Source organism: Felis catus, chromosome B3, assembly GCF_018350175.1.
Source record: "Felis catus isolate Fca126 chromosome B3, F.catus_Fca126_mat1.0, whole genome shotgun sequence".
Classification (NCBI taxonomy): domain Eukaryota; kingdom Metazoa; phylum Chordata; class Mammalia; order Carnivora; family Felidae; genus Felis; species Felis catus.
In genome coordinates this window covers 115741026-115757025 of record NC_058373.1, presented here as the reverse complement: position 1 = coordinate 115757025, position 16000 = coordinate 115741026, and the positions used below count along the sequence as shown (strand labels likewise).

General features: G+C 38.2%; 1 protein-coding gene across 2 annotated transcripts; it reads left to right on the top strand.

Moving 5' to 3' along the window:
* Positions 1–82: 82 nt before the first annotated feature.
* COX16 (cytochrome c oxidase assembly factor COX16) lies at positions 83–10442 on the top strand. 2 transcript variants are annotated; one of them, XM_003987788.6, is made up of 4 exons: positions 83–306; positions 2061–2132; positions 6906–6968; positions 10108–10442. In XM_003987788.6, the coding sequence occupies exons 1-4, from the start codon at positions 238–240 to the stop codon at positions 10228–10230; spliced, it is 327 nt and encodes a 108-aa protein (XP_003987837.1). In that variant the 5' UTR covers positions 83–237; the 3' UTR covers positions 10231–10442. The 2 variants fall into 2 exon arrangements, with proteins under 2 accessions (XP_003987837.1, XP_044916069.1); XM_045060134.1 differs by lacking the exon at positions 6906–6968.
* The last annotated feature ends 5558 nt before the right edge of the window (positions 10443–16000 follow it).

The window sequence follows — 16000 nt, the reverse complement described above, 5'->3', positions numbered from 1 at the left end:
AGTGCCGGAACCAAACCGCCGACACTCGAATTTCCGCCCGGACGCGCTAGCGTGTTACGACGCATCGACTGCTTTTGCCTGGAGGAGGCCTATCAAGGGAGGACCGAGTATCGGGAGGCCAAGGAAAGGAGGCGAGTGAAGGACTTCCTCGTGGGGAGGGAGCTGGAGCTGCCGAGATTCGGGAGGCCGCGCTGGGCCTGTTGAGCTAGACGTCCAAGCGCGTCGGAGAGTTCAGTCATGTCTACACAAGCGGTAATGCGCGCCCTGCGCAAGAACAAGACCATTCGCTACGGAGTCCCCATGCTGGTGAGCGCAGGGACGAAAACGTGTGGGGCGGGATTCCGGAAGGGGTGGGTCCGGATTCCGAAAGGGGTGGAGCCTCGAGGTGGGCAGGATCCTGGCTGCGAGGGTCTGTGATGCGGCCGTCGGGGAGCAGCAACCTGGGCTAGGAAGAGGCTTCTAGGCAGTCTTAGACTTCTGCCCCCGCCGGTAGTGGGATCTTTTACCCTCCCTAAGAGTTACCAGGATGTGCTTCAGAGAGCGAGGTCAGAACCAGCTTTTATTCCAGCACTGGGTGATTACTAAACTTACCTTTTTAACCTGTTGCTACCCTTTGACGATGCTGTGGATCGTCGAAATAGATGTATTTACTTTAACTGTACAATTTCGGGCATCTCTATATTTCAGCTTCCTGGTTTGTGAACTGGTTTAATTCTTCCCGGGTTGTTGTTAGGAGTTCAGTAAAACCTTGTGAATTGAGTGGTTAGCACCGTACCTGCCACACTGTAACAGCTTTCAAAAGGTCGCTAAATTATAATTGAAATTTTAAGGCACATTGAAAGTAGTTGTGGTGTTTATATGTTTGTCTACAGCCCTACACTGAGTTCCCTGAAGATCTCATTCATCTTTGAAGATACAGGTTGAGGTTGACATAACACCAACCAGAGTTGGAATCCAGCCCAACAACCCCTCTTACTTGCTGATCCACCTTGGCAAGTTATTTTGCTTCAGCAAGTCTTGATGTCATAGTAAATGAAACAATTTCGGTACAGCATGTGGACAAAAGCCACTTTGTTTTAAATACATAATAGTTTATTACTTTGGAATGAATAGGTGTTGGTGTAGGTGAAGATACCAGCTTTGTGCATTTTAGCAGAACAAAAGGAGAGAAGTGACCTTAAAAAAAGTTTAAAGAAAACCGCCTTAAAAGGTAGTGTAGTAATTATATTTGTGTAGATCACAGGGCATGTGTAAAAACCATCCTCTCTATAGATTCCTCTGCCCCCAAAAGGAGATCCATTCAGAAGCATTGTGATTGTGGCCACTAACCTGAGGTCACCTGCATGTGCCAGTGAATGCCAGTATGATTTTGTTCCTTATTTTTCAAAATCACCAAAGCCGGATCTTAAAACCACTAGTGTTGAAGTACCTTCTAGATACTTAGAGGTTTCCTGTTTTGTTTTATTTCTTGGAATGGAAAGTACTGTAGTAGCCTTTCCCCCAAACATGTTACGCTATATTTGTCTCTATGTCTATACTGGACCTAGAGGACCATGTTTCAAAATATGAATCCTAAACATATAAATAATACTGAAGAGGAACATGTTGAATTCAGTGCTGTGAAACCCAGCACTACTGGAAAGACCTCAAAAGATACATCCTTTTTCATCGAGTATCAGTCAAATATGCCGTAATTACTGTACTACATTTATCTTCAAGCTGAAATTATTTCCTTTCTTGGATAAGTATTAATGCTTCCTAGGATCTTTATTCAACAACATACAGAAGAGGACTTGGAATACCAGGTGTATGTTAATGCTACTTTCGTTCCCTTCTTGTCCAAACCAGGTTGAGTGAAGGTATGGGGTACTGATTCTGGTATTTGGTAACGGGCTAAAATGTTTTCTTGTAATGGTATATACTGCACTTACTCTGAACAGATGAATGGCAACTCACCAGGAAAAATAATCTATCGGATTTCATATAAGCGGTAAATAATCTACAGCTAGACTGAATTTTGCGCTTCTATTTTGTTTCATTGTTTCCTTTCTTTGTTTTAGGTGCTGATTGTTGGAGGTTCTTTTGGTCTTCGTGAGTTTTCACAAATCCGCTACGATGCTGTGAAAATTAAAGTAAGGACTGTAATTGGTGTTCAGCCTGTGTCTGTGTATATGTATGTTCTGGTTTACATGTGTATATGCAGTGTTAAACAGTCTGAGTTTTGTCTTGCTTTTCAAGGTGGCCATATAATCTTTGGACTTTTCCTTATTCTGTAAGACAACATGAGTGATGATCTGGAAATGAATCATGAAATGTAAAGAATTTAGTAATCTTCTTCATCATTGGAAAATTTACGATACTGTATTCTCCAATAAAATGAACTCTGGTGTAGTTGTTTTTAGGATTTAGGAGGGACTGAAGAATGTGGGACAGTTTCACTCCCATTTTATTACTCCATTTCATATTAATACCAGTAATTTTATAAATTATATGGATATATAAACTGATATACTAACAGTAAAAGAAAATTATTTTCATTATAAATAATAAATTATATATGTGTGTGTATATATATATATGCATATATATATGCATGATATATATGCATTTTATATATATATATATATATATATATATATATATATATATATATGAAATTTACAGGTGAGGAAGCTGAGGTTCAGAGAACTTAAGTAACTTGCCTAAGGTTACATGACTATTTTGAGGTAGTGTTAGGATTCTCACCTTCTGTGATTACACGGTTACTTAAAAATTCAAGCCAAGTGTTACATAAGAACCCTGGTAAATTCTTTCAGAAGTATGTAGTTTTTGTTTGTGGCCATTTGTGATATTTGAGTTTTTTCCAAGTTATTTATATAGGATAAATATATATAACATTTAATATTCATATTATATATAAATATAAATATATATGTGTGATGAAATATATATATGATTTACTACCAATATTACTGAGGTCTGCTAATGAAATATATATAATATATAATATTAATTAATAATTATCGATAGGAAAATAAAGAGTAAAGGCCTATTTAGTTTTCTCAGTTAATTTTATGATTTAAGAGAAACGCCAATTCCAACTAGTCTTAAAGATATTAGATATTAGAGTAAATATTAAATGTAAAAAGAATGTGTGATTTCTGTGGGGTAATAGAGCAATTATCAACTGTATTAAAAAGTGTCTGTTAGCATCCTACTTATTTTATTAAGGAATTTTTTTCTCTTTCCCTTTAAGATGAAAGTTATAATAATCTGACTTTTGGAAGTGGGATGACTATACATATCTGAAAAATAATTGAATATTTGTCATATGTATTTATCATGTGGCAGATCCTATAGATAAAGATTCAAGAAATTAGTTCTTACAAAGCTTGTGGCATAATTTAGGCTGGAAGACATCCAGTATAAAAATGTAGTCAAACAAATTACATCATTGTCCAGTAAAATGCTATATTAGAGTTTTCCATAAAACATTACTAGAGACATACAATTTAGACTTGGGAAAGGGGTATCACAGAAGGTTTGCTAGAGGCATTAACCTTTGAATTACGACCCTACGAATGAGTAAGTGTTGGGTCACCTGGGCGGCTCAGTCTGACTCTTGATTTCAGCCAGGTCATGATCTCACAGTTTCTCACAGATCTCATAGATCTCAGTGTTTGTGGGTTGGAGCCCCATGTGGGGCTCCACATGCTGACAGAATAGAGCCTGTTTGGGATTCTCTCTTTCCCTCTCTTTCTTCCCCTCCCTTGAGCACGTGTGCATGCTCTCTCTCTCTCTCAAAATAAACTTGGATGAGTGTTAGCTAAATGCTGAAAATGATATTCTATAACACAGGAGGAGTATTGGGCATATCGTCAGATGTTCATTTTAGAAATCCCTCTGGCCATGGATGGGACAAGATGGATGGGGATTGAGCAAGGTGGAAGGGGAGAGATGAGACCTGTTAGGGTGCTTTGGCAGTAGTACACATGGACAGTAATGAAACTTGAAATAAAATATTTGCAATGAAGTTAGAAATAAATGGGTTCCAGAAAAAAATTTTTTAGCAGCTAATTGATAGTATTTGATGACTAATGTGATGTATATAATATTAAAAAATGAGTAAGTCTTGCACAGCTTGAGGTTTTGGTTTTGTGGACTGGATAAATGGTGATGCCATTCACCGAGTTAAGGAGAGAGAATGAGGGAGATTGCATTAATAGGAGAAGTTTAGAAGATGGGCTTAAAGTAAAGAGAAGAAAGGTGAAATAGAATGAGGTTCATTGCAATTGAGAGGACAAGGTTGGTTGACGAGAACAAGGTTGAGAGGATGCGGTTGGTCAAGGTCTATGGGAGGAGGCTGAGTGGACAGAGTTCAAGTGAGAAGGATCAGAGGACAAGACCTGAGATTGAGAAGTCCAGGTTGGTTGATGTTCAGAAGTGAAACTCAGATGAAGTCAAGAGTCAGTGTTTGGGTGAGATTGAGTTCAGACAAGATAAAGAGGATAAGGTGGACTGAATGTGAGAGGGATTAACAGGATGATTCATTGAGGTTAACTGGGGTTATTAGGGTTGAGAGACCAAGAGCAAGGGGGAGTCAAAAGGACAGAATTGCTGAGATTAAGGGGGGGTCAAGTCTGAGGTTGAGAGTACAAATGCCGTTGAGAAAGACTAGGATAAGTTCAGCTGAGAAGTGTTGAGAAGGGTGGAGAAAGATAGTATTGATTTGGAGTGACTGGCCATCTTAGTTTGCCTGGAAATGTCCTGATTTTACTACTGAAAGTCTGGCATCCCAGAACACAGAAACTCCTGCTTTTCAGTCATTGGTGAGGAAAGTGGAAAGGAAAGTACAGAATCCAAGAGGTGGGCTAAAAAAATGAACTGAAAGCACTAGCTTTCAATTCTAGTGTGAAATACATAGGGCATAGTTCATCTGTGCCATTCTTTTGTTTTTTTTTTAAGGTTATTTATTTATTTTGAGAGAGATCAAGCACAAATGGGGGAGGGGCAGAGAGAAAGGGGGATAGAGGATCTGAAGTGGGATCTGAAATGGGCTCTGTGCTGACACCAGAGAGTTCAACGTAGAGAACTGGATGCAGAGAGTGGAACGCAGAGAGCCAGACGCAGAGAACCCAGACTCACGAACTGTGAGATTTTGACCTGAGCCACCCAGACACCCCTTATCTACGCCATTCTTAGTGGTGGTGGTTCTTTTTTGTTCTCCTGACTCTTAATACTAACAACCATGGAACTACAATAATGGACCATCCATTGTTGCATCGCTCCAAGTAGTATGACCTAAGTGTGCATATAAGTGCATTATAATCCTGAGTATTAAGTCTTTCTTTTTCCTTTGAAATAGAGCTAGTTTAATTCTTAACATTGTTAATGTTGTGATCATGTTTTCTAAGATTTAGATAATGAGAATGAGAACAATTACAATACCAATGCCAGCATGGTCCAGACATCACTGAAAGAGAAAGCCAAATGACTGTGTTATTTTTTTTAATGTTTATTTATTTTTGAGAGAGAGAGCACAAGTTGGGGAGGGGCAGAGAGAGAAGGAGACACAGAATCCGAAGCAGGCTCCAGGCTCTGAGCTGTCAGCACAAAGCCTGACATAGGGCTTGAACTCCACTGAACGCGAGATCATGACCCGAGCTGAAGTCAGACACTCAGTCAGACTGAGCCACCCACGTGCCCCTATTCTTAATATTCTAACACTTTACTATTACTCAATTAAGAATAGGCTGTTTTGTTGTGGTTATTTTTTCTTGTGTTGTTTCAGGCTGAGGACTCATGCTTTTCTAAATATTACTCAGTTAATTACTGGTCAATTATTTAATTATATGCTTTCCTCCATTCTCTCTGTTCTCTAATTCTGAAATCCCTAACAGAACTATATTGGGGCTTTAGATGTAGCTTTCATCATAGGCCTTTTCTTTCCTTCATCCCAATTCTTGTGCATTATTCTAATGGTATTTCTAGTGTATTAATGGTCTTTTTTTTTTTAATTAAGTTTATTTATTTTGAGAAAGAGAGAGCATGAGTGGGGGAAAAGGCAGAGAGACAGAGAGGGAGACAGAGAATCCCAAGCAGGCTCCACCTTCAATGTGGAGCCTGACACAGGGCTCGATCTCATGACCTTGGGATCATGACCTGAGCTGAAGTCGGACACTCAATCAACTGAGCCACTCAGGCACCCTAGTGTATTAATGGTCTTAAGCTGTGTTCAGTTACTATTCTGCTATTCCATTTATTTTAATTTGGGTTCTGTTGTTTGTTTATCAATTTCAGTGATCACCATTCTTCTTTCCTCAGCACTTTGCCACGCATAGGTAACATGGCATCAGCTTCTGTTTACTACTGTGGACTCCTGTTGAATTTTTTCTTCGATGCTTCTTTATTTCAGGTGTATTGAAGGTCTTATTTTTTGTTTTCAAGAGCAGCACTATATTTATTAGTATTTTTATGTTATTTTGTTTGTATTTTATGTTATTTATCATTTAGGGTGGTTGTTAACAGCATGGACTCTGGAGGCAGAGGGCCAAGTTTCAAAGCCAGTTTCTTCCTCTTCAACAAGTGATTCGAACTCCTTGTGTCCCATTATCTTCACTTGTGATCATCATCATAATAATTATCTCATAAGTTTCGGTGAGGATTACAAAAGATAATGTATGTCAGAATGCCTGGCATATGAAGAGTGCTGGCGAATACAGGCTGCTGATAGTTATAGTAGTGGTGGTAGTACCTTAGCTGTCATTACGCGATCGGGTGGGAGAGATTTTGTCGCGTGTTTGTCATCTGCCACACCACCCCAGCCATCCTTTATATAACTTTTTACATTCACAGTTTAATGTAAGAGACTTGAACAACTTACGGCTCCTCTTTCTTTTCTACAGATTGATCCTGAATTAGAAAAAAAGCTGAAAATGAATAAAGTGTCATTGGAATCAGAGTATGAGGTACATACGTTACTATGTACTGTATGTTAATACAGCCTCTCTTTTGTAACCGTCTTCCCGGTCAGTGACTGATTCGCTCTCTCTTCAGGTTAACGGAAATGATTACCAGTGCAGAAGAAAATTATTTACCTTAAACAGTATGGTATCGGGGCAACTAACTATGTAGTCATTTGGAAAGAAAATAAGGATGGATCTATATTTCATATACTATAAATGGATGAATTCTAGATGGAACAAGAATTTAAAAGTAAAAAAGCAATGCTAAAAATAACTAGGAGAAAAAAAAATGGAGATTCTTTTCTGTGGTCTTGAGTCAGAAAAGCTGATTTAAATGTGATACAAAATTCCAAAGCTTTACAGGGAAAGATTGATGAGTTTATATATAAAAATTCAAAAGTTCAGCCTTAAAAAATGTATATAAAGTCACTGGTTAAATGAGACATCCTAAAACTGTTGTTTATCTTATCATCACGAATTAATTTAAATATGAAGAGCATCTGCAGATCAATACGGAAAAGTTTAACAATTTAGGTGGGCAGTAGGAACATGGGCAAAGCGTGTAAAGACTACAGAGAAAAGGAAATAAATATCATTCTTAGACATATAAAGAGGTACTAAACTTACAGGAATGTTAAAGTTATAATGAGGTGTCATTTTCCACCCATCTGATCAGAAACCAAAGTGTTTAATATAGGATGTGGTGAGGAGGGTGTGCTCCATTTCTTGGAGTCCGTTCGTTTTTTTGACTGTGGGTCATATTTTCCCATTTCTTTGTATGTTTGATCATTTTTCCTTGAAAGGTGAACATTATAAATAATACATTGAAGAACGTCGACTCTCATTTTAGCAGGCACTTCAATTATTGGCTGATCACTTTGAGCTCGGTTTTGTCTTTTTGAGGGAGGATCTGTGGAAAGACTTTGGCGTTTCCTAAACTGCTGTAACCCTATGAGACTCATTCTCCAAATTGCCTCCCCAGAGGATCTTGTCAGAGCTTGGCCTTAAGCTCTGTTGGACTGAGTCTAACGCGGGTCTTCCTCTTGGCATGATCCTTATTTCTAAAGACTAGCTTTTGGTGTCTCAGCTGTATGCCAAAGGAGCAACTCGGTGTTAAAGAGAGGTCCCACACCAGCAGGGCTGAAAATCAGTATTGACACTGCTTTCTTCTTGATTCCGTTCCGTACTCAGTTCTGTAGCAGTTGGTTAAGTGGTAAGCCGTAAGTGGTCTTGCCCACCACGTGTACGGTGTAGTCTTCAGTGACCATACATGTTTTGCAGAATTCCACAGAGACTCTTTCATTCACCAAAGATCTTTGAAGACTTGGAACCCTCTCGCGTGAAGTTGTTCTACCAACTTGCATCCCATCGAAGAATTATTCTTCAGTTCTCTTGAGCGTATATCTTACGTTATCTGGGTAGAGGCCATTTTTCTTTCTTCAGACCTTTTTGTAACTGAATCATTTCATAACTAAACTTTAAAATAATTTACTCTCCTGCACCTTAAATTAGTACAATCTTGTTCATCCACATATATTTAATACAGACATCCTATAAGTGGAATTTAGAGAGTGGTTCAGTTCTCTGCTTCCCCACTAGTTTTTCAAAGCCTGTAACTTGCTCCTTCTCGGTCTATAAGCACTATGTCAGTAGTGATGGCTCTGGAGGGTTTGTCTGGGGATAAATTTTCCTTTACTTATTTTGGAAATCATAGAATTTGAGAACTGAAGAAACCATGTAGACCATTTGGTCAAGCCTTTTTATTATTACTTAGGAGGGAATAGTGCCCAGACAGCTTAAATCACTTGTCCAAGGTTATACAGCTTCTTTTTTTATTTTTTATTTTTTAATGTTTATTTTTGACAGAGAGAGAGAGAGAGAGAGAGAGAGAGAGAGAGAGACAGTGTGAGTGGGGGACGGGCAGAGAGAAGGAGGGAAACACAGAATCCAAAGCAGACTCCAGGCTCTGAGCTGTCAGCACAGAGCCTGATGCGGGGCTCGAAATCATGAACTGCGAGATCGTGACCTGAGCCAAAGTCGGATGGTTGACTGACTGAGCCACCCAGGTGCCCCAGGGTTATACAGCTTCTTAGTAAAAGAGAAATGCTCCTTTTTATTTTTGTTACAAGGGTCCATGTAAATTTACGTCATTTTCCTTATCTTTGGATATAAGCTATTCTGTGTTCTGTGAGTCTCTTTTTCTATATTATTTCAGCAGTAATTCAAGAACAGGTAAAGCAGTTGTAGAAAACTTGTCAGAGTGGTGTTGAAGGGTGAAGAAACCTTTACATTCTTCCCTTTATCCTACCTCTGTGCTGAGAGATACTTCACACTCACTGAAGGTACAGTGATCCAGACTGGTTGAAACTAGGTTTTACTGACTGAAAGGGATTGGCTCATGGCAGCTCTGGGGAATGTCTTTTCATTCTCTGGCTCAGGCTCATTTCTCACGTGCGGGACAAATCATCTTGGCCTTTTTTCTTCCTTCTAGCAGGCATTAGGGTCTCTACCTTTGTTTTTCCCCTCTTACTTACTACCATTACCCATGCTAACCCATGCTAGTCATTATTATGTTCGTTTAACCTTTGGAGTTGGATTTTTGTTTTCCCAGCTTCTTCCCTTTCTTTGTATTCTCAGAAATAAAGCATGTAGACCCTCTATAATTTGATAATTTTATTCTGATGGGGGGGAAAGATAGTCTAATTAACATGACTAGCAAGCAAGAAAACTTCCAAACCCTAAGAGATATGCCATTTCTTTTTTTTTTTTTTTTAATTTTTTTTAAACGTTTTTATTTATTTTTGGGACAGAGAGAGACAAAGCATGCACAGGGGAGGGGCAGAGAGAGAGGGAGACACAGAATCGGAAACAGGCTCCAGGCTCTGAGCCATCAGCCCAGAGCCCGACGCGGGGCTCGAACTCACGGACCGCGAGATCGTGACCTGGCTGAAGTCGGACCCTTAACCGACTGCGCCACCCAGGCGCCCCGCCATTTCAATTATTATGCGTGATATGCAGTTGATTTATTTGCTAAAATTGGATTTTTTCCACTCATTTATTCATTGATGAATCAGTGATGTCCTAATCAAAGCTACATGCCTCCTACACTAATATATATGCTTTAATTTTTGTGGCTTTATAGAAAATAAAGGACTCCACTTTTGATGACTGGAAGAATATTCGAGGACCCAGGCCTTGGGAAGATCCTGACCTCCTCCAAGGACGAAATCCAGAAATCCTTAAGACTAAGACTAAGACAACCTAAGTGGATTCTTTCTTTCTTTCTTTTTTTCTTTTTGACAAAAATGCCATCCACTGGAATTCTTGCTACATATTCAGTGGGAAGAAAATCTCAGACCTGCAGAAGCCTGGATGCGAGCAATGTGATGACAGATACTTTTGATAAAAGTCAAAGTAACATCACACAGTGATTTTATGTCAAACCTATGTAGAAAAATAATACTGATCACAGGCTGATAAGAGTTTTGGTTTTGCTTATAATATTACTAATCAGTCTCCAAAGTCTTAACCTGATGATTGCATTGATACCATTAGAACATGTTAAGAAAATACCTCTCCAGACTGAGAGAAAATATTTGTCGACCACATATCTGCTAAAAGACTCATATCTAGAATATATAAAGAGCTCCAAAAACTCAATTGTAAAAAAGCAAACAATCCAATCAGAAAATGGTCAAAAGACATAAAGTGACATTTCACTGGAGAGGGTATATGAATGGCAAACAGGCACCTGAAAAGAATGATTGACATCACTAGTCATTAGGGAAATACAAATTTAGACTACACTGAGAAATCACTACACATTTATTAGAACAGCTAAAATAAAAAAGGGACAATTCCAAATGCTGGCAAAGATGTGGAGAAACTAGATCTCAAACACATTGCTGGTATAATGTAAAATGGTACAAGTGGTCTGGAAAATTCTTTGGCAGTTTCTTTAAAAACTGCATAGGGGACTTCAGTTTCCGGTCCAATAGATAGGAACCTTGGAAGTCACACTTCCCATCCTCACACAAAGGATAAGCTGAAAAAACTGAAAATCAACAACTATTCTTTGATCCATGAGAGAATTGAGGACACAGAACAAAACCACCAATGGAAAATTTGAGACACGCAAATACAGAGGATCACAGGTTACCTGGAGGAGAAACCACCTGGAAGCCACATCAGGTAGGAATGCTTAAAGGGCAATTGCCTAATTACTGGAGACTGAGCATGGACTAATTTGAGTTAAAAACTCCTAGAGACCAGGCCAGGGGCACACTTTTATGAGGTTTACTTCCTGGGGCCCCACCAGGTTCTTACAGTGAATATTAGAGGAAAATCTTGTGATTTCAGTAGGGGGAGGAAAAATTAACTATTCTGAAATATGTCCCCTAAATTTTGTTCTCTTTAACAAAAGCCTGGCCTCAAAGGAGACTTTTGCTAGAGACTAATCACACTGGATTTTACCAAAGTCTTACCAACTCTGGGGTAAGGGAAATACCCAACATCAGCCCCTTCTAGCCTTCCTGTTCACCTAAATGGGGTGAGGATGTGGGGAGGAAGACTGAAAAGTAGTCGTGAAGGTCATGTGGGACCACGATGACTAGAAGACTGAGACCTAATCATAAGATTATAGAATGTTCCCTTCCCCCTTCACATTACCACCACATCCCTAAAGGCTCTTCACTGGAGTTTCTTTTACCCAGTCCAACTGGATATCATGTCCAACTTTGAACAAAGAAACTACAAGGCATACTAAAATACAAAAGGCACAGTTTGAAAAGGCCAAGCATTATAATCAGATTCATATATGGTAGGAATATTGGATTTATCAGACCGATACTTTAAAATAACTATAATTAAGATGTTTAGAGTTCTGATGGGAAAAATACACAACATGCAAGAACAGATGGGTAATGTAAGCAGTGAGATGGAAGTTTTAAGAATTAAAGGGAAATTCTAGAAATCAAAAACTGTGTAACAGAAATGCCTTTGATGGGGTCATCAATGGAATAGACATGACTAAAGAAAAAAAAAAAGAATAGACATGACTGAGGAAAGAGAGAGGGAAATGATACCAGAAAGTAATTAAATCCATAAGAAATGACAAAAGAGCACTGATAAAGGTAATTGGGTAATTATTTTTTACGAAGTACAACTACAGGGGCACCTGGGTGGCTCAGTTGCTTAAGTATCCGACTGTTGATTTTGGCTCAGGTCATGATCTCACGGTTTGTGAGTCCGAGCCCCACATCAGACTCTGTGCTGACAGCATGGAGCCTGCTTGGGATTCTCTTTCTTTCTTTCTCTCTGCCCCTCCCACCTCTCAAAATAAATACATAAACTTAAAAAAAAGTACAATTACAATTTTTCCCCTTCTTAATTTGTTTAAGAACAAGTAGAACCCTTTCTATAAAATGTATTTTGAGGTCTACCTATAGAAATGTAATATATTAGACAATAATACAGTAAAAGAATGGAGTGGGAATGAAGCTTTATTGGGGCAAGGAAATGATACCAGATAACTGAATCCACATGAAGCAAAGAAGAGAACCAAACATGATAAATAAGAAGGCTAGTATTTAAGTTTATAAATAATTTTTTAAAACTTCTTCCAAATACATAGAAGAGCATAAATCAATAATTATAACGTTTGTTGGGTTTGTGAAACGCATAGCTATAATATGTATAAAAATAATAGCACCAAGAAAGTAGGGAAAGATCAGGGTAAATAGGAAGAAAGTTTTTATATCTTACTGGAATTAAGTTAGTATGAATCTAAAGTAGATTCTGGTAAGTAATATGTATATTGTAAGCCCTAGAGTAAGCTTTAAGAAAATCACTCAAAAATGTAGTTAAAAATCATAAAAGGTATTAAATGTTACACTAGAAAATATCTGCCTAATACAAAAGAAACAAATACAAAAGACAGGTAGAAAATAGTAAAAATAGATGAAAGGGTACTTACCAATTTACATTAATGAAATTTTTAATGTTTATTTTTGAGAGAGAGAGAGCATGGGCGGGGGGGGGGGGGGCGGAGAGGGAGGGGGGCAGATAGAGAGGGAGACACAGAATCCGAAGCAGGTTCCAGGCTCTGAGTTGTCAGCACAGAGCCTGATGTGGGGCTTCAACCCACAAACCGTGAAATCATGACCTGAGCTGAAGTTGGATGCTTAACCAACTGAGCCATCCAGGTGCCCCTATCAATTTACATTAAGTATAAAATAATTATATTCACAAATTTAAAAGCAGAGATTGACAGAATGGATAAAAAAACATGATCCAGTTGCATGCTGTCTACAAGAGGCTCACTTTAGATTCAGAGAAACTGTAAGTTCAGAGTATAAGGATGGAAAAATGTATACCATGCAAATAGTAACCAAAGAGAGCTGCTTTGGCTGTCTAATATCAGAAAAAGTATACTTTGAGGCAAAAATTATTCCAAGAGACAAAGAAGAACATTTTATAATGATAAATGGTCAATAGTCAAGATATAACGATTATAAAACACATATACAACTGACAACACATTCCAATAATATAAGAAGCAAAAATGTAGAAAAAGGCAATTTTATAATTACAGTGGGAGACCTAAGTACTCCACCTTTAATAATGGATAGAACAACTAGGCAGAAGACCATCTATCTACGTTAATAGAAAACTTGAACAACACTGTAAACCAACTTGACCTGACATCTATGGATTACCCAACGAGAGAAGAAGACATTCTTTTCAGGTGCGCATGAAACATTCTCCAGGATAAACATTTTGCCATAAAACAAGCCTCAATAAATTTAAAAGGATTTCAATCATACTAATTTCAAACATGTTCTAGGACTGTAAGAAATCAACTATAGAGAAAATTTTGGAAATTTACATGTATATGAAAATGAAGTGTAATTGAATGTCCCAACTGGTTGGAGAAGAAATCAAAACGGAAATAATAAATACTTTGAGGTGAATCCAAATGAAGATACAACATACCAAAACTATGGGATGCTTCAAAACAGCACTTAGATTGAAATGTGTAGCTATAGACACCTATGTCAAGAAAAGATCTCAAATTAGTGACTTAACCTTTCACCTTAACACACTTGAAAAAGAAGAGCGAACAAAACCTAAAGCAAACAGAAAGTAAATAAAGATTAGAAAGAAGTAAACGGAAGAGAACAGAAACACAATAGAGAAATCCATGAAACCAAAGGTTCTTTTTTTTTTTTTTAAGAGCAACAAAATTGACAAGCCTTTAGATTGATTAAAATAAAAAAAAGAAACAGGGCGCCTGGGTGGCGCAGTCGGTTAAGCGTCCGACTTCAGCCAGGTCACGATCTCGCGGTCCGTGAGTTCGAGCCCCGCATCAGGCTCTGGGCTGATGGCTCAGAGCCTGGAGCCTCCCTCTCTCTCTGCCCCTCCCCCGTTCATGCTCTGTCTCTCTCTGTCTCAAAAATAAAAGTCGAAAAAAAAAATTTTTTTAATTAAAAAAATAATAAAAAAAGAAACAACACTCAAATTATTAAAGTCAGGAATGTAAGGGGGACATTACTAGCAACCTTACAGAAATTAAAAGTTAAAAAAACGTTAAGGGAATGCTATAAGCAATTCTATGCCAATGAGTTAGGTAATTTAGGTTAAATAAATTCCTAGAAAGACACAAACTACCAAAACTGATTCAAGAAGGAATATAAATCTGAATAGACCTATAACAAGGTACTGAATTGGTTTTTAAAAAAAATACCCACAAAGAAAAACCCAAACCCGGATGGCTTTGTTGTGAATTCTACCAAATATTCAAAAGAAGAACAAATGCCAATTCTTTACAAACGTTTCCAAAAAAGTAGAAGAGAATGGAACATTTCCTAACTCATTTTATGAAACTAGTATCCTGATAAAAATACCAGGCAAAGACATAACGAGAAAGTTAACTGACCAATACCTCCTGTGAATGTAGATGTAAAAACTCTCAATATGAGCATGCGAATCCAATAACACAGTTATACATCATGATCAAGTGAGGTTTATCTCAGGAATGCAAGATTGACAACATTAAAAAATTAGTACGTAATACCACATCACTAGATTAAGAGTAAAAACCACATAATCCTATCAAGATGCAGAAAACCACTTGACAGAAAATAAGCTCTTTTCTGCCACAGGGAACTAGTGAGGAACCATAGTGAGGAACGTTACATTCTATAATTTAAATATACACGTATAGGGGCGCCTGGGTGGCGCAGTCGGTTAAGCGTCCGACTTCAGCCAGGTCACGATCTCATGGTCCGTGAGTTCGAGCCCCGCGTCGGGCTCTGGGCTGATGGCTCAGAGCCTGGAGCCTGTTTCCGATTCTGTGTCTCCCTCTCTCTCTGCCCCTCCCCTGTTCATGCTCTGTCTCTCTCTGTCCCAAAAATAAATAAACATTGAAAAAAAAATTTAAAAAAAATATACACGTATAGTCTTGGGAAAAATATTTACTTGGTGGCCCTGTTTCCTCATGTGGAAAATGGGAATAACAGTAGCAACACCATAGAGTTGATGTGTTAGTTATGTAAAGCTTAGAACAATGGCATAGAGAAAGTACTCGACAGATGTTAGCTATTAAATAGGTAACAATTATTAGTAATAACGAAGTTCTTCACAAAATGTCACATCTAAAATAGTATTTTAATAACATTGCACAGACATCTATCAGTAACAGTCCTGTGTGGAAAGATCTGCATGATCTATGTCCCTTCTGCACACAGCAAAGTTCAGTGGGAAAATACACAAACTGATAGACTTGAACTGGAATCTTGTCAGTTTGTCAGATTACAAACATGACAAACAGATTACAAATCTTACACAGATTACATAACCCACTTCAGTCTCCGTTAACTTGCCTGTGAATTGGGAGTTTTGTAGTTGTCTCAGCCAGTTAACCTAGTGAAGTATGCGAGGCACTCAGTAGAGAAACAGGCAGAGAAGATAGGTGATAAAGGAGTGGTTGGTACTATCATTGGCCAGTAGATGAAAAATGGTTTGCTTACAGATGA

What these genes read in the sequence shown, in the direction of transcription:
- COX16 (XM_003987788.6), top strand. Translation starts at nt 238, where the DNA reads ATGTCTACACAAGCGGTAATGCGCGCCCTGCGCAAGAACAAGACCATT. An exon ending in GCTACGGAGTCCCCATGCTG is followed by an intron (nt 307 to 2,060) that starts GTGAGCGCAGGG and finishes TCTTTGTTTTAG; the next exon opens with GTGCTGATTGTTGGAGGTTC. An exon ending in CATTGGAATCAGAGTATGAG is followed by an intron (nt 6,969 to 10,107) that starts GTACATACGTTA and finishes GTGGCTTTATAG; the next exon opens with AAAATAAAGGACTCCACTTT.